At 37.8% G+C, this 21,596-nt stretch overlaps 1 protein-coding gene across 1 annotated transcript in view; it reads right to left on the bottom strand.

The window, feature by feature from the left end:
• The window catches only part of LOC124775425, a 629,713-nt gene that overhangs the window by 31,873 nt on the left and 576,244 nt on the right, over nt 1-21,596 (bottom strand). The window contains exons 12-13 of the mRNA XM_047250258.1: nt 19,938-20,123; nt 7,095-7,254 (exon numbers count right to left, since the gene is read on the bottom strand). Of these exons, the coding sequence (XP_047106214.1) occupies nt 7,095-7,254; nt 19,938-20,123 (346 nt within the window). The remainder of the gene's footprint in view (nt 1-7,094; nt 7,255-19,937; nt 20,124-21,596) is intronic.

The following is a 21,596-nucleotide window of genomic DNA, read 5'->3' as shown; positions in this document are numbered from 1 at the left end:
AGTTTATTTCAGATGCATCTTTTCTGGAGTTTTAACTTTAACTTTCAACTAATATCCTATCACTCATTTTCTGTGAGCTGCCTTCCTTTCCTTGAGCCATTTATTGCCAATTTCCAACTTTTCCTTTCCTACGAAGTGCTGGTGTATTCCAAGTTCTTTCTGAAAAGGCCTCATTCCTGCATGTCTTTGTTTCTGTTCTAGCTCAGTGAATAGGGTATTTTTTCTTCAAAATAAATAAATAAAATAAAAATATGTACATGCCTGCTTGCACAGTCCTGGTTCATTTGTATTCTGTATCACAGAATGTGATCCTCCTCCACACTGTTTCACATGAATGTACAGGTTGTTGCTAAGCTGTCATCTATACTCACAATTCTATCTTAATAGGCCTAAGATCTTTAACATATTTCTTTCCTCAGCTTTTGCCATTATGTTTCTGATCTTCACACACTATATCAATGTATGCATTTATATTTCAAGTTGTCAAGTCTCTCTGTAAAACAGTGTATAAAGCATAAGTTTGTTTTTGCAACAAAAAAATGATTATTTCTGACCTTTACTATTTATATCAATGCATGCACTTATGTATGTTACCTAAACCTTCATATACGTGAACTAAAATCTATGACAATGTCTGAAAACTGAATGTTATATGAACAGCAAACAAACAAACATTTCCCATTAATCACAAAGCATTCTACTGTGTACAGAGCCTATAGTCAAACTATTGCACGTTGCCATAGTTTGGCATTAAACTGCACAGGTCATTTGTTGTAAAACCAGACACCTCTAAACAGCTGTTACACCACTTCTCTCTTGTTGATCCTTTATATGAAGACTTCTTTTTCAGCAATGTTAAGTTCTATCCTTTTTTCCTGGCATAGTTCCAGCTCTCTGAGCACAGGCTTGATGTTGCTCATCAACTCTACTTTTGAATGAGGTCTGGTGGCCAGCCTTGGATTTTGATTTATCATCATCATTACTATTAAACATTGGAAAATCCAGGATGAAATAATGACTATATTATGAAAAGAATAGCTGCTGCTCACCATATAGTGGAGACGTCGAGCCACAACTCACACACACATGACAATAGCCTCTGGCTGCCAAGGCCTGACTGCGAGCAGCAGTGCATGATGGCAGAATCAACAGGGTGGTGAGGGTACGGAGGACCTGGGTTGGGGAGGGGGAGGAATGCAAGGTAAGGGTGTGGGAACATACCGGGACAAGGTGCAAAGAGGGTAGGGCAGCTAGGTGCAGTCAGGAGGTTAGACGGAGGTTGGAGGAGGGGAGGGGGGCAGCAGAAACGGAGAGAAATAAAGAGACTGTCGGTGCATTGGTGGAATATAGGGCCGGGTAGTGCTGAAATAGGAACAGGAGAAGGGCTAGGTGGGTAAGGAATAATGACTAACAAAGGTTGAGGCCAGGAGGGTTACAAGAATGTAGGATATACTGCAGCAAGAGTTCCCACCTGCGCAATTCAGAAAAGCTGGTGTTGGTGGAAAGGATCCTGATGGCACAGCCTGTGCTGCTCACAGTCTGGCCTCAGCAGCCAGAGACTGTGGTCACGCATTTGTGAGTTGCATTTTCGCGCAAGTGTGTGTGTGTGTGTGTGTGTGTGTGTGTGTGTGTGTGTGTGTGTGTTTTGTTTAATTCCGATGAAGGGCACTTTGGCCAAAAGCTTACTAGCTGACAACCTTTTTGTTGTGCTTATCTGCATTTCAGCATCTCTGCTACATGGTGAGTAGCAGCTATTCTTTTCATAAAATTATTATTATTAACAATAATAATAATGTGTGTTGTTGTTATTATTTTGCTCACCTAAAATGTCCACACATTCTTTCATCATACATTGTCCTAAGGTAATAACATCAAGCACGCCAGAATATCATAAAACTGTGGCCCATAGCACCCGAAGGTTGTCTCCATTGTTTAATGGTAAGAAACATGTATGTAAGCTTCTTTGTAGTTCTGCCACACATTAACCAAACATGTCAAAAGTATGATGATAAATCTCATTACTCACTGTTGCAAATTCTCCATATCATTCAGATCATATTAATGTATTTGTGATGGGCAAGGTTTGAAACTGTGTCATTTGGCCATTATGTTAAGTCTTTGCAACTTTAATTGAATTATAATACAAAAGAAGATGTTTCTAGATCCTCTCTGAGTTCTTATGCCATCTGTTTTCCATGGTCATCACCTTGGGCACTAATGCTCTCCATAAATGTAAACCACTGGCAGTCTTCTATAAACCTGCTCAACAAACTTGCCTTGCTAAAAGTCTTTTGCTTTGTATCAACTGCATAGCTTACAACACACTAACATTTTCTAGAGCGCACACATGATTAGTATTACAATCTCACAAGGATGTTGTTTTTCAGACATACTATGATGTTTGATTTCTTCTTTGATATATCCTCCAAAAAAACAAGTGAGAACTTGGGAATCCACTTTGGTAGGAACTTCTGAAGACAGGCTACAACTAGCAGTGTACTTCACAATTTGTGCCTTTCTGTGGTCTTACTATTGTCACTCTTTGAAACATTGTCTTTAACTGCTGAGGGTTTGTGAGACTAGATATCACCAAACTGCACAACATACAATAGAAATTGCCAGTACTGAAGTCATCCAGATTATTTGCTAGAGTGAACAATGACTTGGCAGACCTGACATATAAACTCTGGTATTGTAAACACAGTACATCTTGTTTATTAAATGTGATGATGTGCCATATTAAACAGAAGTTACCCAGTATTGAGTTTTATTCAGTTGTCAATAACTAGTCATTTGTGGCCACATGATGAAGCAGTTATTGTTCAGTTGTAGCTTTAGATGCTAGCCGGTGCTAACCAACTTCACCAAGTATGTCAATTTTCATCATGGGCAGAACATTGTTGACATTTCCCTTGGGGAAAAATTCCTAGTTCATCTCAACTGCACAGTTTACAGAAAACTAACTTCATCTACAGCACACAAATCTCTTTCAATAATAGCTTTAATGGGCATGCGGCTTTCTTGATCAGCCACTGCTCAATTCGCAACCTACAGCACCAGTTTCATTTCAACAAGAGCTGCTGGTCAGAAACAATAAATCAGGAGCACAGATGAGGTGTTTTGAAGGATATAATATCATTCCTAGTCTTATACCTCATAAAGGTATAGTGTAACTTAAATTTATGTATATCTGTATCTTCCTAGTCAAGAACATATGGTAGCTCATAGGTTTCTGTTACTCATATACACCTTCAATATCATAAATTCTATGTAATCATGTACAAACAATAATTTGTGAAACTAAACTCATTCAATTTCCTGTGAACTGTCTACATATGGGTCTATAGAGCTCGAAATAAATAAATAAATAAAACTGGATGCTCATCATTGTACTTAAATGACCAATTAAATGCCGATCCCAAGAGTATGGCTATTTGCAATCACCAAATATGGTCTTCCACAACACAACATAATATGCTGTTGCAGGTAAGCAAAGTTTACAATGCAGTCGCATCAGGTAGTATTATTTTGATATTCATTCGTATTTAAGTTTGTTTCATTGAAACAGCACAAGTCAATGAATTATTTTTAAGTTTTACAGAAGACACTTGCCCATAAAAAGAGAGAGAAACCTGCTATGACATTCATTCTGATGTAAAGTAAAGGCAAAATAAATCTGAGAATAAATGATAGTTGGGTACTGTTCTATATGCCAGTCGAACTGTGACATTATATCTGAATTTAAATCTGACAGCACCCTCTCCCTTTTACTAATGTGTATTACTAAACCCTTTCCGTTACCCTCTTTTTATATTATGCTTCTCTTTTTCCGAAAGCAATATTTGTTTTCCTTTCTCATATCTTCCTTATTCTATCCTTCCCTTCTTAACTGAGCTCAAAACAAGTTCACCTTTTCAGCATTCTCCTACAGTAATATGGTATTGTTGACATAAGAAATATTACATTTGTGAAAGATAATGACTTCATTGAATACTGTGGTTTTCACATTTATGAAAGGTGTTTCTCAAACAAGAATATAGCCCACAGGATTATAAGATATCTCTTAGAAATATGTCTACATTATGCAGAATTGCATCTCTCCCCATATAGCTCAATCTATACAACTTTAATTCATTTCTCACGACATTAAGAGTTACACGTCACAAAACTTAACACACACACAGTTCCCAAATATTCCACAATCATCAGGTCTCTCCTTGTTGCATTGTCTCAGAACTCGTCCAACAAATTTTGCTGTATACTTTGCTAACTAAATTTATGTGGACAGTCAGCCTCAAACAAATGAGAATAGTCTGCACTAGCAGAATATATTCACTCATTGTTTATAAGTACATAAATAACTGACTGACACAAAATGCTTCCCTTATTTTTGCATTATTAGTACATCAAAGCTCAGAAAAAGTATTAAATTATGAATGAAATAAAATTCGGCTTCAAACTGCACCAGACAGATACCGTTCTGGAAGATAATATACAAAAAGAGAGTTCACAACTGCAGCTGACATTTAATACACATCTATTTTGAAACTTAAATGATCAACAAGCAACAAAATGAATTATCTTTATCACTCAAAGGAGCTCTTGCCACAATTACTCCACATTTTCCCTATGGAGTTAATGATAAATATGTGACTTCACAGACAAGCTGACATACATTTCATTTGATTTTCCAGGCTTTTTATCCTTTTTTCTACCCTACACACCAATGTTGCTATGATATCATTGTAGTCATTAATTTTTATCCCCTATCTAATAATTATCTTTCATTTCCATATAATATTCCACAAATCCAAGTTCAAAGGATAACCTGTATGGATGTGGTTGTCACAGACTAATTTATCAGAGAGAAAGAGCTGCACTTATGTGATATTAATCAAACACATTTTGATTCATTTTGTTGGTACTTATGAGGACTTCAAAAACAAATTACTAGCCCAAACACCTGATATGTCTGTACTCCATATTCCTAAATAAATTCGCCATTTCACTTCAAAGGAACATTAATGCTCTAGAGCACTAAATACTGAAATCTATTTATGCATATCATTTGTGATCTCACACTTCTGCAAAATACATGTTTTGATGAAGGTCTGTCTATTGTACCGGGTGGTTATAATAAAGCTTTCACTATTTAAAACATTATAACATAAAAACTAATAACTGTTCAAGTACCAAACTTGGTAGCATTAATACCCAGAGCAGAAGGTGCATGATTTCTGTGCATCACAGTGCCACTGTCCAGTTCCAATTATAACCACCAGGTGCCGTGATCAGTCATTGTGATTCATACTCTCACGCACCTGACCAGTCACAGTGCACTTGTTGACATGTCAACATGAGCTTGGACAAAAGGAGCACGGCATTATTGGTGAAGCTCTGTTATCAAAACAACAGTAATGCTGCAGCTGCACTTCAAGAATATCACCGGATGAAAGGATTACAGAAGTGTCTTTTTTCTCCAACTGTCATGTGGAGTGTGATGAAGAAGTTTGAATCAACTGGAGAACTGGGCGTTGCTCCCGGAAAAGGCCGATGACCAGTTGCACCACAGGTGGTTGATGAAATCACTGTTGCCATGGCAATGCTGCGCACAATTCCTGATCGTCAAGCAGTGCGCTTGCTGTGTCACAACAGTTGAACATCCATGGTCCACTGTATGGAAGGTGCTTCGAAACACTCTCAAATAGTATCTGGACAAGATCCATATGATATGGCAGCTTGCACCAAAGGATGCACAACAACATGTTGACTTCACTCTCCACTTTCTTACAAAGATTGAAGTTGGTGACGGCTGACCCTGGACCATCCCATGGACAGACGGAGCTCATTTTTCTCTGACAGGTGAGGTGAACACACAGAATTGTCGAGTGTGGGAATCTTCACCTCCAGTGACTGTGCATGAAGTTCCTCTGAATGGTGAAAGTGTCACCGTATGGTGTGGCTACACAGCTACATTCATCACTGGCCCATTCTTTTTTGAACAGTTGGTGCTCGAAGACCAAAGACGTGCAGTGTGACAGGCTAGCATTACTGTGATATGCTTCACCAGAATGTCATACCCGCCTTACAGGGGAGAGAAATATTGAACTCTACAGTGGGGCCCCACTGCACATTGCTCATGAAGTTCACCTGCTTCTCTGAAACATATTTGGAAATGATCGAATTATCAGCCAATCAGTTTAAAATTTTTGGCCAGCATGATCACCTGACCTCACTCCCTGTGATTTTTGGTTATGGGGGTACCTAAAGGGTGGAGTTTACCAGGGGAACATTCACAAATTTGCTGATCTGAAGCACAGCATAACAAGAGAGGTAGCCAGCATACCTACAGACATGCTTAGTTCGTCTGTGCAAAATGCATTCCTGTGCTTTCACACTCTTCTGACACTGATGGATGCCATATTGAGCCCCTTTTGTAGCAGTAATGGTAATGGTGTGCAATGGTAAGATGTACCATAGTAACAAATAAAAGTGTTTCAACTGAAATGATTCTGCAGTCTTTCTCTTTCCCATGTCCTTGACATTAATGCTACCAAGTTTGGTACTCATACAGTAATTAGTTTCCATGTTAAACAGGGAAAGTTCAATTTCACCCACCCGGTATACTGCATAAATATTCCATCAGATCTCACTGAGATTAATATCCACAAACAGTAAGGAAATAGTAACCTTTGGCTAATGGATTAATTAGTCATAAGTAGAGTCATTCATGTCAAACAAATACCCGAGACAACAATATGTGAGTAAATAAAATGCAAAACAGCACAGTTAAGACATAAGTTTAGCAAATGTCATAGTTATGTCAGAGTTCAGTTTTGTGACAATACCTATGTCTTACAATGGAATACTGCTTCAGTTAGTGGCAGCACATTACAATGGATCAATTGAAGATGACAACAAAAGCAGACACTGGGAGAAAGAAATCAAATGTTTCATGAAAACCTACTCAGAAAATTTCAAGAATCTGTTCAATTTTTTCCAGTAAACACATATAGAGATTTGACAAAAAAGCAAGTTCATTACTTGCATGAATGCAATGAAATGCAAATCGAAAACTTTCAACTCATACAAACCTGCATAGCTAGCGTAGTCCACGCTGGGAGGCTGGTACATGTCCCATCGCTTGCGACTTGGTGACTCTATTCCCTCACTATCTGAGTCACTTACTTCCCGAGGATATTCATAAACACAATGATATTTTTGCTTTTTAAATGATACATTTTTCTTCTGCTCCTGAAAATTTAAGAAAATAGAAATGCCTTAGTTCTAAATAAAATGTTCCTCTGATACCATTTCAGTAAATAACACAAAATTAGTTTGTTAATAATAAAACCACTAACTTACATTATATACAGGACTGTGTAACAATGGAACTAATTTTTATATAAGAGAAAAATTATTCCTGTATGTGCATTAAAATATTTTGCTGTATAAACACACTTTCTTGCTGCACCTTCAGTCTACTGTACATATGGGAAAATGAACAATTCACTTATAGCTGACTGATATGTGGAGCAAACACATAGAATGAAACAAAGTATATTCCACTAGTTCCTTCACTCCTGGGTAAACTATTTCTCTTTTCCAGTCCCCCCCCCCCCCCCCCCCCCCCCCGTTCTAAGGGACACAATGAACATTTACACACTGTTACCTGGGGGTAGAAGAGAAGAAAGAAGGGTGGAGGTGGTTCACAGAGGTAGTGGTAACATGATGATTACATAAAATGGGCATTCTCCATCTCTCAGATGTTTCCATTAAAAAACTTCTGTTGATATCAAACATAAGAACCACCAACTGTCACAAATTCTACTTCAAGAAGTCCCACTTACCCCAAGGGTACCACATTTTCAATGGAGAGCATGGATACCAAAATATGCTGATAAACTTATCAGAGTCACTAAAGAAATACAATGTCCTGTCAGCTGGTCCTGGAAAAGATTTACTGTGACATTTCCCTCTTAAAGATACCAAACCTATTCCCTTCGAAAACTGGACCCTGTGGAGTACTCCCCTTATCATGTGTGCTTTGACTATCTCTCGCCATGTCACAATATAAACCCCGCAGTCATCCCCCAATGTAATACTCTGGCATCTATCAATCTACAAAATAACTTGATCTACCTCTATGTGACCGCTACCTCCATTCAGTCATTCTCTTGTGGAGGATCTAGTTACAAAATCTGTCACTTCCGCTCGTCCATCACATCATACAACATTTTAATCACAAGTGTATCCTATCCAAACAAGGGTACAGCTACACATGAAATTCCAGCTGTGCTGCATTTACTATTCATTGATCTAACCATCTGTCTTCTTACATGAATAGCCAGTGCCAAACTGTCCCCAATGACAAATTTGATCACCCACTTGCAGAACACACTGCAGGCCACACTAGTTACTTGAACAACTTCTTCAATACCGTATTTACTCGAATGTAAGCCACGCTTTTTTTCCAGTTTTTGTAATCCAAAAAACTGCCTGCAACTTAGAATTGAGTGCAAAGTAAGCGGAAGTTCTGAAAAATGTTGGTAGGTGCCGCCACAACCAACTTCTGCCGTCGAATATATGAGCGCTACACAGGCATGCTTTGCAGGCACAATGATAAATATTGGCACCAAAACCTCTGCGTCAGCAAATAAATTAAAAGAAAAGTTAGAAGAATGTAAACATAATGTCGTATATTCTTTTGTGTTTGCTGCTATCTCATTTAAATCCTGTCTGCCTAATAAACTACGAAACTAGAGTCAGACAACAGCAAACACGGAAGAATGTACATATTATGTCATGTTTATATTCGTATAATTCTTATGCTGAATAGTGATAGTCAGAAATGAAGATCTAAGATGACTAATTTCTGTGCAGAATGTAATGTACTAAAGAGGCGTCTGCATAGATTTTCAAACGGAGAAAAATTTTCGCTAAACTCTCATTCAGAACATCTTCTATCATACGCAGTATATTATTTGGTTCTTGTTGATCATTATCAAAGAAAGCAGCAGTGTAAGTAACAACAAATAGCAGTCTCTTGCCTTTGTTTCGCTTACGAGACAATTCCTCTCCTTTTTTTTTATTGTAAGTGGCGGTAGCACACACAAAAGCAAGCCATGCCACAAGTGGCTACAGGTCGTAAACACTCATTATCAGAATGCGACAAACAATGCATGACACAGTACAATAATGCAGTTTCAGCTTAGAGTGACGTAAACACCTATAACAAAGAGAACGGCACTTATCAGATCAAAGCACAATAAGCAATCAATTCAAACCAGACGAATCACGTGAAAAAGGAAGGGTACCTGTATAAATATGGATGGAGCACCTGACACATAGCAATGGCTACTTGGTAAATCTTAACTGTTAAGCTTACGACTCGAAGCAAACTACTGTAGCTGTATCTTCATCCATTCGACCTAAATTGTGTCTCATGTTACAATGGACCAACTTTGTTTTGATTTGGAGGTGCGGTCTAAGACTTTTCTCTCGTCTTGAATTTCGAGTCTCAAATTCCAGGTGCGGCTTAGATTCGGGAAAATTTTTTTTTCCTTGATTTCGAGTCTCATTTTCCAGGTGCGGCTTAGATTTGAGTGTGGCTTAGATTCGAGTAAATACGGCATCTGTCCCACATGGCTGTTCTGAACTGCTTGAATGGGAATGTCCTTTCAGCACATTCTCTGTTCTGGTAATCCCCTTGACCTAATTCTCTGCCACCCTCCATTCTCTACTCTTCCCTTACTGGTTTCCTACTATAACCCTTTCTTCTCTTATCATTTTTCATCCTACTTTTTTCTCATCTTTGTACCTTTCTCCTCCCACCCCCTGCCTCTATCTCCCATGATCCACTCCTCCCCTCTCTCTTCAGCTCTGTAGTTACTGATCTTTCTCTTATTTAATCCCAATTTTGTAACTGCCACAGAGTGTCATCGGTCTTCTCCTATGCCACACCAATCTGTCTGGACAACCATTCATGAAGAGTGGCCTTCATCCTAATCAGAAAGGAAATGAGTGTCATATAAGGCAATATGAAGAAGCCATCACTATGTTTGACGTGCCACTCGACATTGCTGAGTATTGGACTGTTTTCTCGGTCACTTTTTATATTCTATACAGGACTTTTCATTATTGTAATTATGTGCAGATCAGTGTTCAAGCCATAAAGCATACTGTGTTTAAGTTACAGATAGTTCTATTATATAGAACTAAATTAGAGTACCATATGTTCTGGCTTTGGTAATACCTCTTTCAGCTTAACTGTTTATTTGCTTTTGGGCTTATGAAAATTTTCTGAAGTTAGTGAATCTTAAACTTTTAAAAACTGTACCTCTTTTTCAGGGATCTATAATTATAAAAGGACTCTGGATGACAAGACATTCACAAGTAAATATGGAAATAAAGTGACTCAGTCTTTCTCTCCTCAAGTGTCTTTTTCAAGAACAGGGGGACAAAGCAAGGGGGTATATTTCCAGAGAGATGAATAAGCCACAAGGAAAACGTCTTACATCGTAACAAAATCAAATGAGTTCACTTATTATGAAAAGCTATCTGGTGAACTACCACAGGTTAAATGTGGCACTGCAGTGCAAAAAGTATCAGCTATATTAGATGATCTGTTGCATGTTCAACAATAGGTTGCACACATGCCAAATGAAAAATTCACTTAACATGCAAATACAAAGTGGTTTAGGAAAATCCAGTCCTGTACCAATGCTACTGCATGCATCTACAGGAAATAGCTGCAGAGACACTGAATGAAATAGTCAGGTGCAACAGTGCATGGTGCCATGATGAAGTATGGCATATCATTACCACCAGTGTGTGTCACAAAATAGTAATGCAGGTATCTCAAAAGCTGCATCACCACTCACCTTATAGGAGAAGCAACTACATTTTGAAACTTACAATGAACTAATTCTATCTCAACCACTCTAAGTGGACAAAAGTGTGTAAATACAGGAAATGAAGATCTAAATCCCATTTTTCATTCTCTCTTCATCTACTGCACGCCAAGCAAAAAAATGGCTGGTGTTTTAGCCTCTTGAATGTTATAGTTCTATCAAAATTTAGATGTTAAGGAAGTAATATGTTTATTACAAGATAGACACACAAATACTTCTGCCTAAATTGTTATCTCCTCCAGTCAATAAACTAATCAGTGAAAGAAAATACTCTCTATTAAGATGCAGTAACTACCAACCAATGTTGCTGACATTAGCACATTTAATTAGCTGGACATCAAGCATTTATTAAGAATGGATAAAAAGTTAACAAAACCTAAATAGCATTTAAAAAGGCTCATTTGGATAATAGTAATGTTAATCATGAAGAATAGTAACAGAAATATTTTTGTGTGAATCTCATAATACTTTTTGATCTGTTTGAGTCAATCAATCTATTCTGGCACACAATTCATATAAAAATTTAAGATAATGAATGAACTGGAACCTTCCAATCTCCTCCACCCGCAATCCCACTACCTCTGCCTACAACACACTCTTCCCACACAAAAGTTGTAATAGCTCATCTCACACACACAAAAATTCATTTATCTCATAAAATATGACAGTTCAAAGTAAAATATTTGCAAATGAGGACACATTGAAATAAATAGGGCCTTAAACATTAGCTTCATGACCTGTTTTTACCAGTGAAATGAAACTTTTGCAAATACGCAACCATTACGGCCAAATCTTCTGTTTTGTTACAAAATACAATCTAAAATTCTTTATGTTTTTTCTTACTTTTGATCGAAGTTAAATTTTCTGTCCTTCACATCAAATTACAAAAAACACAAATAACATAACATAAAAATAAATAATAATAACAATAATATTAATGATAATAATAAAATAAAAAATAAATTACATATGTTGTCTGTGACTGTTGATGAACCTCTGGCCAGTAAAAACAAATTTTCTTAAGAGAAAAACTGCTTTATAATACAGTACTTACAGATAATTCATCATCTTCCTATCCAATGCAGCATGAATAAATTTTAAAAACTAGTAACCATTTTAAAAAGTACATTTTTTGTAAAAGACAGCATGCAAAAACATACTATTTTCTTTTTACAAACTGTACACCACATAATTTGATGCATATTTGTACACAGACTATATAAAGACTGTAAGTGTAAAAGTAACTGTGAATACCACATGTAGAATTAAAAGCATTCTCAGTGAATTAAAGTCTTGACATCTTGTGTCTTCTAACAATGTGATATACTGAAATGCTGTAATGTTCTCAATATCTGCTTTCCTCATTTTCACATTAAGCACGTGAAATATGAGGGTGCGCTGAAAACTAATTCCTCCAAATATTTTGTTCTGTTCTCAATACAGGTCGAGGTGTTACATGTCATGCATATTACTCGGTCAACTTTCCTGATGCAACCCTGTGCTGCTAGAAGGTTCTGAATCATAGTATGTAACGTAACTATGTCAGTGCATGAGAAACAGCAGGCTTTAATCGAGTTCCTAAATACATGAATTTCAAAAGTTCATCAACACATGGAGCATCCTCTCCTTCAGCATGACAATTTCAGACCGCACACCCACTCTATGACATCTGCAACAATATGATGCCTTTGGTAGCTGTCATCAATCATCATCTGTATAGTCATGACTTGGTGCCACCCACTTCTCATCTGTTTCCAGAACTTAAAGAACACCTTCGAGGACTTCACTTTGATAGTAAAGATGCAATGCAAGCAGAGGTGAGGGTATAGTTCCATCAGAAAAGCAAACAATTCTACAATAATAGAATCAATGAACTGGTCTTTTACTGGGAGAAATTTAAATCAAACAATGGAAAATCCAGGATGGAATGTAACAATATTATGAGAAGAAAGTTGCTACTCACCATATAACAGAGATGCTGAGTTGCAGATAAGCACAACAAAAAGAGTTTCAGCCATTGGCCTTCGTCACCAATAGACACACACATGCACGCGCGCGCACAAGAGGGCGCGTGTGCACACACGCACACACAAGCACGCGCACACGTGCTTGCCCCCCCCCCCCCACACACGATTGCAGTCTCAAGCAACTGCAACTACACTGGGAGCAGCAGTACCAGTGCATGATGGGAGTGGCGAGTGGGTGGGGGTAAGTCTGGGTGTGGTGGTGGAATGAGGACTGTCTAGTGCTGGAATGGGAGCAGGGAAGGGGCTGGATGGGTGAGCACAGCGACTAATGAAGGTTGAGGCCGGGAGGGTTACGGGAACAGAGGATGTATTGCAGGGAAAGTTCCCACCTGCGCAGTTCAAAAAAGCTGGTGTTGGTGGGAAGGATCCATATGGCACAGGCTGTGAAGCAGTCATTGAGAAGAGGGGTATCATGTTTGGCAGCGTGTTCAGCAACAGAGTGGTCCACTTCTTTCTTGACCACAGTTGGTCGGTGGCCATTAATGCGGACAGACAGCTTGTTGGATGTCATGCCTACACATAGTGCAACACAGTGATTGCAGCTTAGCTTGTAGACCACTTGACTGGTTTTACAGGTAGGCCTGCCTTTGATGGGATAAGTGATGTTAGTGACTGGACTGGAGTAGGTGGTGGTGGGGGGATGTATGGGACAGGTCTTGCATCTAGGTCTACAACAGGGGTATGAGCCACGAGGTAAGGGGTTTATAAGGCAACGAGAGAAACACAGGAAAGAAGTTTCAAGGCAACAAGAGAAACACTCGAAGGAAGTAAGGTCTTACAAGGCTTTTTGTTGTCTCAGCATCTCCACTATATGAAGAGTAGCAACTTTCCTCCTCATAATATTGTTACATTCCATCCTGGACTTTCCATTTTTGATTTTTGTCTGATGTTACTGTATTTCACAGTGAAAATTCTTACTTTTGACAATTACATGTACACATTTTGGAGGATTTTAAAGTCTGACATGTGTTGAAGCAAAATCTTTTGCAATACCACTTCAAAATGGCCCAAAGGCTGAAACTGCAATTGTGAAATAAATAAATTCCACAGTTAATGGCAAATATGATGTCCTTTAAGTAATTCTGCATGACTGTGGATCCCACCTTGAGAAGCTAATCAGTTGAAACTTTTAGCTTAGGACAGGAGCATATAGTAGAACTATAGCCGAAGTTTAAAGGTTTTTTTTTTAATCCTGCACTGAATAGATATGCACACAGTAGAAGAGTTCATGATGTGAGGGACCCTCCATGGTATATTATTACTGTAAAGAAACTCCTACAGAAAGAAACTCCTAAAGGAAATGAGACTACTGCATAATGGATGTAAAATGAGGCAAAGGGGTATAGATAGAGAGATGCTGAGAAAAAAAGTGTTTGGTTCTGAAGAGAGCATTGAGTGAAGCCCTCAGTGACTACACTAGCAGAATTTTGTCAAAGATCTTTCACAAAACCGACAGAAATTCTGCCTGTAAGTGATTGACACGACTCGTGGACAAGACAGGAACTGAAATTGAGGGTAGCAAAGTGAAAGTGAAAGTGCTCAATTCTGTTTTCAAATGTTCCTTTATAAAGGAAACCCAAGGAGTATTACCCAAATTCAGTTCTCACATTACTTAAAAGATGTATGAAATAGATATTAGTGTCATTGTCATTGCGAAAGGGCTGACACGGTTCAAACTGAGCGAAGTTCCAAGAACCAATAGCACCCTTACCAAAGTCCATACTAAAATTTTGGCTGAGTTGGCCCCTCTTTTAAGTATAACCTAACAAAGATCCCTTGAATTAAAAAAATGATCCCAGTAGTTGGAAGAAAGCATAGACAACACCCGTCTACAAGAAGGGCAGCAGAAGTGATCCACAATACTAATCCACGAAACTACCATCCAAGATCCTTGACATCCATTTGTTGTTGGATTCTTAGAACATATTCTGAGCTCAAACGTAGTAAGATGTCTTGAACATGATGACATGCTCCATGGAGCAGCATGGATTCTGAAAACACAATTCATGTGAAATGCAACTCACACTTTTCTCAAGTGACATATTGAAAGCAATCTATCACGACAGTCAGATAGATAGGGTATTCCCTGATTTTTTAAAACCATTTGACGCAGTATCACGTCTGTAGGAATTTTCAAAAGTGTGACCATGAACCATGGGTCTTGCCTTTGGTGGGGAGGTTTGTGTGCCTCAGTGATACATGTAGCCTTACTGTAGGTACAACCACAATGGAGGGGTATCCGTTGAGAGTCCAGACAAATGTGTGGTTCTTGAAGAGGAGCAGCAGCCTTTTCAGCAGTTGCAGAGGCCAACAGTCTGGATGACTGACTGATCTGGCCTTGTAACATTAACTAAAACGGCCTTGCTAGCTGAAAGCGAGGGGACACTACAGCTGTAATTTTTCCTGAAGGCATGCAGCTTTTCTGCATGGTTAAATGATGATGGTGTCCTCTTGGGTAAAATATTCTGGAGGTAAAATAGTCCCCCATTCGGGTCTACAGGTGGGGACTACTCAGCAGGACATTGCTATCAAGAGAAACAAAACTGGCATTCTATGGATCAGAGTGTGGAATGTCAGATCCCTTAATCGGGCAGGTAGGATAGAAAAATTAAAAAGGGAAATGGATAGGTTAAAGTTAGATATAGTGGGGAATTAGTGAAGATCAGTGGCAGGAGGAACAAGATTTCTGGTCAGGTGAATATTGGGTTATAAATAAAAAATCAAATAGGGGTAATGCAGGAGTAGGTTTAATAATGATTAAAAAAAATAGGAGCGCAGGTCAGCTACTATGAACAGCATAGTGAACGCATTATTGTAGCCAAGACAGACATGAAGCTCACACCTACCACAGTAGTACAAGTTTATATGCCAACTAGCTCTGCAGATGACGAAAAGACTGAAGAAATGTATGATCAGAGAAAAGAAACTATTCAGATAGTGAAGGGAGACGAAAATTTAATAGTCATGGGGACTGGAATTCGATAGTAGGAAAAGGAAGAGAGCAAAAGTAGTAGGTGAATACAGAATGGGGGTAAGGAATGAAAGAGGAAGCTGCCTGGTAGAATTTTGAACAGAGCATCACTTAATCATAGCTAACACTTGGTTTAAGAATCACAAAAGAAGGTTGTATACTTGGAAGAGGCCTGGAGACACTGGAAGGTTTCAGATAGATTATATAATGGTAAGACAACAATTTAGGAACCAGATTTTAAATTTTAAGACATTTCCAGAAGCAGATGTTGACTCTGAACAGAATTTATTGATTATGAACTGTAGATTAAAACTGAAGAAACAGCAAAAAGGTAGGAATTTAAGGAGATGGGACCTGGATAAATGGAAAAAACCAGATGTTGTAGAGTGTTTCAGAGAGAGCACTAGGAAATGATTGACACAAACAGGGGAAAGAAAAACAGCAGAAGAAGAAGGAGTAGCTTTGAGAGGTGAAATAGTGAAGGCAGTCAAGGATCAAGTACGTAAAAAGACGAGGGCTAGTAGAAATCCTTGGGTAGCAGAAGAGATATTGAATTCAGTTGATGAAAGGAGAAAATATAAAAATGCAATAAATGAAGCAGGCAAAAAGGAATACAAACGTTTCAAAAATGAGACTGACAGGAAGTGCAAAATGGCCAAGCAGAGATGGCTAGAGGACAAATGTAAGGATGTAGAGGCATATATCACTAGGGGTAAGATAGATACTACCTACAAGAAAATTAAAGAGGCCTTTGGAGAAAAGAGAACCATTTGTATAAATATCATGAGGTCAGATGGAAAACCAGTTCTAAGAAAAGAAGGGAAAGCAGAAATGTGGAAGGAGTATATAGAGGGTCTATACAAGGGCAATATACTAGAGTGAAATATTATGGAAATGGAAGAGAATGAAAACATTCCATTACATCTACTGATAGCCTTGGGAGAGCCAGCCACAACAAAACTCTACCATCTGGTGAGCAAGATGTATGAGACAGGTGAAATACCCACAGACTTCAAGAAGAATATAATAATTCCAATCCCAATGAAAGCAGCTGTTGAGAGGAGTGAAAATTACCGAATTATCAGTTTAATAATTCACAACTGCAAAATACTTACATGAATCCTTTACAGACGAATGGAAAAACTGGTAGAAGCCGACCTTGGGGAAGAAATATCGGAACACGTGAGCTATGACATATCTTAGAAAATAGATTAAGGAAAGGCAAACCTACATTTCTAGCATTTGTATACTTAGAGAAAGCTTTTGACAATGTTGACTGGAATACTCTCTTTCAAATTCTGAAGGTGGCAGGGGCCAAATACAGGGAACAAAAAGCTATTACAATTTGTACAGAAACCAGAAGGCAGTTATAAGAGTTGAGGGCCATGAAAGGGAAGAAGTGCTTGGGAAAGGAGTGAGACAGGGTTGTAGCCTCTCCCCGATGTTATTCAATCTGTATATTGAGCAGGCAGTAAAGGAAACAAAAGAAGAATTTGGAGTAGGAATTAAAAACCTTGGAGAAGAAATAAAAACTTTGAGGTTTGCCGATGACATTGTAATTCTGTCAGAGACAGCAAAGGACCTGGAAGAGCAGTTTAACAGAAAGGACGATGTCTTGAATGGAGGATATAAGATGAACATCAACAAAAGCAAAATGAGGATAATGGAATGTAGTCAAATTAAATCAGGTGATGCTGAGGGAATTAGATTAGGAAATGAGACACTTAAAGTAGTAGACGAGTTTTGCTATTTGGGGAACATAATAACTGATGACAGTCGAAGTAGAGAGGATATAAAATGTAGACTGGCAATGGCAAGAAAAGTGTGTCTGAAGAAGAGAAATTTGTTAACATCAAGTATAGATTTAAGTGTCAGGAAGTCTTGTCTAAAAGTATTTCTATGGAGTGTAGCCATGTATGGATGTGAAACATGGACAATAAATAGTTTAGACAAGAAGAAAATAGAAACTTTCAAAATGTGGTGCTACAGAAGAATGCTGAAGATTATATGGGTAGATCAAAAAACTAAAGAGGAAGTATTGAATAGAATTGGGGAGAAGAAGAATTTGTGACACAACTTGACTAGAAGAAGGGATCGATTGGTGGGACATATTCTGAGGCATAAAGGGATCACCAATTTAGCGTTGGAGGGCAGTGTGGAGGGTAAAAATTGTAGAGGGAGACCAAGAGATGAACACACTAAGCAGATTCAGAAGGATGTAGGGTGCAGTAGTTACTTGGAGATGAAGAAGCTTGCACAGCATAGAGTAGCATAGAGATCTGCTCAAACCAGTCTCTGGACTGAAGACTACAGCAACATCATCATCACCACCACCACCACCACCACCACCACCACCACCACCACCACCATCATCAACAACAAGATCATTTGGGGTATCAAGCAATATTAGTGACCAGATTTAGAATTTTTCAGTAGGGAGTATACAGCAAGTTATCTTCGATAGAGTGTCATCATCAGATGTAGAAGCAACTTTAGATGTGCCCCAGGGAAATGTGTTGGGATCCTTACTGTTCATGTTGTATATTAATGAAATTGCAGACAATACAGACAATATTAATAGTAATCTCAGACTTTTTACAGATGATGCAACTATCGATAATGAATCACTGTCTAAAAATGCTGCACAGTTATTCAGTCATATATTGATAAGAGTTCAAAATAGTGTGCCAATACTGGCAACTTCTGTTAAACGTTCAGAAATGTAGAATTGTGCACTTCACAATGGCTATAATATCAACAAGTCACAGCTGGAACCGATTAACGCACACAAATATCTGGATTTAATAATTTGTCAGGGTATGAAATGTAACTATCACACAGTCTCAATCTGTAGGTCAAGCATGTGACAGATTGTAGTTCTTTGGTAGAATACTAGGGAAATGTAATCAGTCTGCAAAGGAGAGTGCATAAAAAACATTCGTGCGACTCATCCTAGAAAACTGCTGAAGTGTGTGGAACACTTACCACTTAGGACTAACAAGGGACACAACAAATACAAAGGAGGACAGCACAAAAGGTCATGGGATTGTTAGGCCCACTATGCCCATGGGAAAGCACCATAAAGGTGCTGTAGGAACTGAACTGGCAGATGCTTGAAGATAGGCATAAACTATCCCTTGAAAGTCTACTTAGAAAGTTTCTAGAATCAACTTCAAGTAAAGAATCTATGAATATGTTACAGCCCCCTATGTATTATTCCCATGGGGATCCAAAAAACAAAATTAGACTAAGTACAGAACACTTAAGGCATTTAAGCAATCATTCTTTCAGTGACCCACACATGAATGGAATAGGAGAAAGCTCTCATACCTTGTACAACGAGACCTATCCTCAGTCATGAACATCTGAGTGGTTTGCCAAGTGCATATATAGATGTTCTCATTGATCATAATATCAACAGAAATACAGATCTGTATTTACAAATAAACAAGTGGCATGACATTTTACAGTTAGAGCTTGTACAAGCTACTCTACATCTGCAGTATGCACAATGCAGCTCTAAGGAAATTAAAACTGAAGTGAAGTAAAGGCATCACCACAATGGTACTGGGCACATGAATGATAACCACAGTTAACTGGTAATCTACCACATGACAGTTTTTGGTCACATCTTCGTCAAAAGACCACATATATCTTACTATGTGATGTGACATGCAGCCGGTAGATAGAATGAGTCAAATAGTTCATTATTCATGTTGTTGTCCATATTCCAACCACATTAACAAATGTAGGAAGTCTGTTAAGTGAAATATTTTTAGCTCATTCAATTTAGGAAAGTATCTAACATGACACGAACACTGCCTAACAAAACTAACAATTTATATTGCCACAGAATAAAAAAAGAGAGCGGAAGAACTGACTTTTCTTGGAAGCCTTTCATTTTCTAAACTAATAAATGCCAACTTGAGACAAAATAGTGTTGCAACATGCTGTTAAAAAAACTGTACTATGTCAGCAGAATAATTATACAGCAAGCCAAAGGAACAATGCTACTACCATACTCACAGATCTCTTATCTGGGCTCCGAAGTGCAGAACGATTTGGTGTTGCCTCGCTGTTCCATGCAGAAGGTACAAATTCTGCACCGCTGCCTGAACTTGAACTGTCATCATCGTCATCATCATTATCGTCATCATCCTCTTCTTCCTCTTCTATAACCTCCATGGGAAAATCTGAGAGTCCTTCATAGGCCTGCATGGCACAATGCAGAGGTCTCATTAAATTTTAAATACATTTATTTAGCTAAATTTTATTAAAAGAAAATTGTTTGTTGTATGAAAACTTGTTCAAATAGTACACTGAATTCAGAATGTTAAAATTGGAGCTCCTCAAGTTGAAAAAAAATTTCATTCACATATAATCTTTCAAAGTACTTTGTTTCACAGACCTTAAGTTTTTCTAGCACTCAGTCTTTAGTGGTTTATGTAATTTCCAAATCTTAGCATATTCTCCTAAACAGAGTTTTCAATGAGGAAAGAGAATGTATTTACATGGACATCACATTTACAATCAAGTTACTGAATGGATAATGTTTCTAGCATGGCACTATTAAATTACTAATTTTCCTTCTTCAGTTATAAGTTTATCCACATCACATGCACAGTGTGCAATAAAAGTCATTCAGATTTAATGTTACTCAGCTGAAATCAATATGCATAATACTGTTCAGTGAAAACAATCTGCCGGTCTTTTACATGAGTTGTAGCAACTTTAAAAAATGAAAAACATAGAGAAATTAATGAAAATGTTGCCATAGTTTAATTTGGATCACTCAAGTGAAAGAGGAACACACAATGCAAAGGGCAACAGAAGTAATAGCTGAGGTTAGCAGACAAAGATTTTTATCTGCTGAGTGATCAATAATGTATAAAATCCAAAACAGGCTAAAGATAAGTGCTCATTAATCATTACAGATGAAAAGAAGCATAATTGTATTGGAGGAAGCAAATAAGACAAGCAGAAATAAAAAACAGAAAAAAATTCTAAAAAAAAATAAAGATGAAAATGGCAAAATAGGATTAAATAATAAAGAAAATTGTGAAATTTTAGCAAATTTTTTTGAAAAGTTGTTAAACTGTCCCATTCCAACAGATAAATTAGAATTTCCAGTGACACCTTAAAATCTAGAGGAAGATTTCCCGCCAACAGAGCTAGAAATTCATGAAGCCATCAAAACACTCAAAAACAATAAAGCAAGTGGTGAAGACTCCATTACAGCAGAATTATTGAAATGGTCAGAACCAAAAATCATAAAGGATCTACAGCTGCTTTTTCAGAACATTTGGAAAACTTAAAAGATTCCAGTTGAATGGAAAACAGCATTAATCCACCCGCTACATAAAAAGGGAGACACACAAAATGTCAGTAATTACAGATGAGTGTCACTTCTGCCAGTGGCTTACAAAATATTATAAAAAATTCTCTTCAACCGAGTGGTAGATACTTTAGACAAACAACCAGGAGAATATCAGGGTGATTTTCGAAAGGGAAGATCCTGTGCTGAACAAATTTTTAACTTAAAGTCAATAATTTGCCATAGAACGTTAACCAGCAAACCAATACTAGTGTCATTTATAGATTTCAAGAAAGCATTTGACTGTATAGACAGAGAAATGATAGATAAGGTCATTAGAGAATTGGTGTTAAATCAAAACTAGCAAACAT

The sequence above is a fragment of the Schistocerca piceifrons genome, chromosome 2, assembly GCF_021461385.2.
Source record: "Schistocerca piceifrons isolate TAMUIC-IGC-003096 chromosome 2, iqSchPice1.1, whole genome shotgun sequence".
Classification (NCBI taxonomy): Eukaryota; Metazoa; Arthropoda; class Insecta; order Orthoptera; family Acrididae; genus Schistocerca; species Schistocerca piceifrons.
Note: the sequence above shows the minus strand (reverse complement) of the source record. Positions and strands in the feature narration are given on the sequence as shown.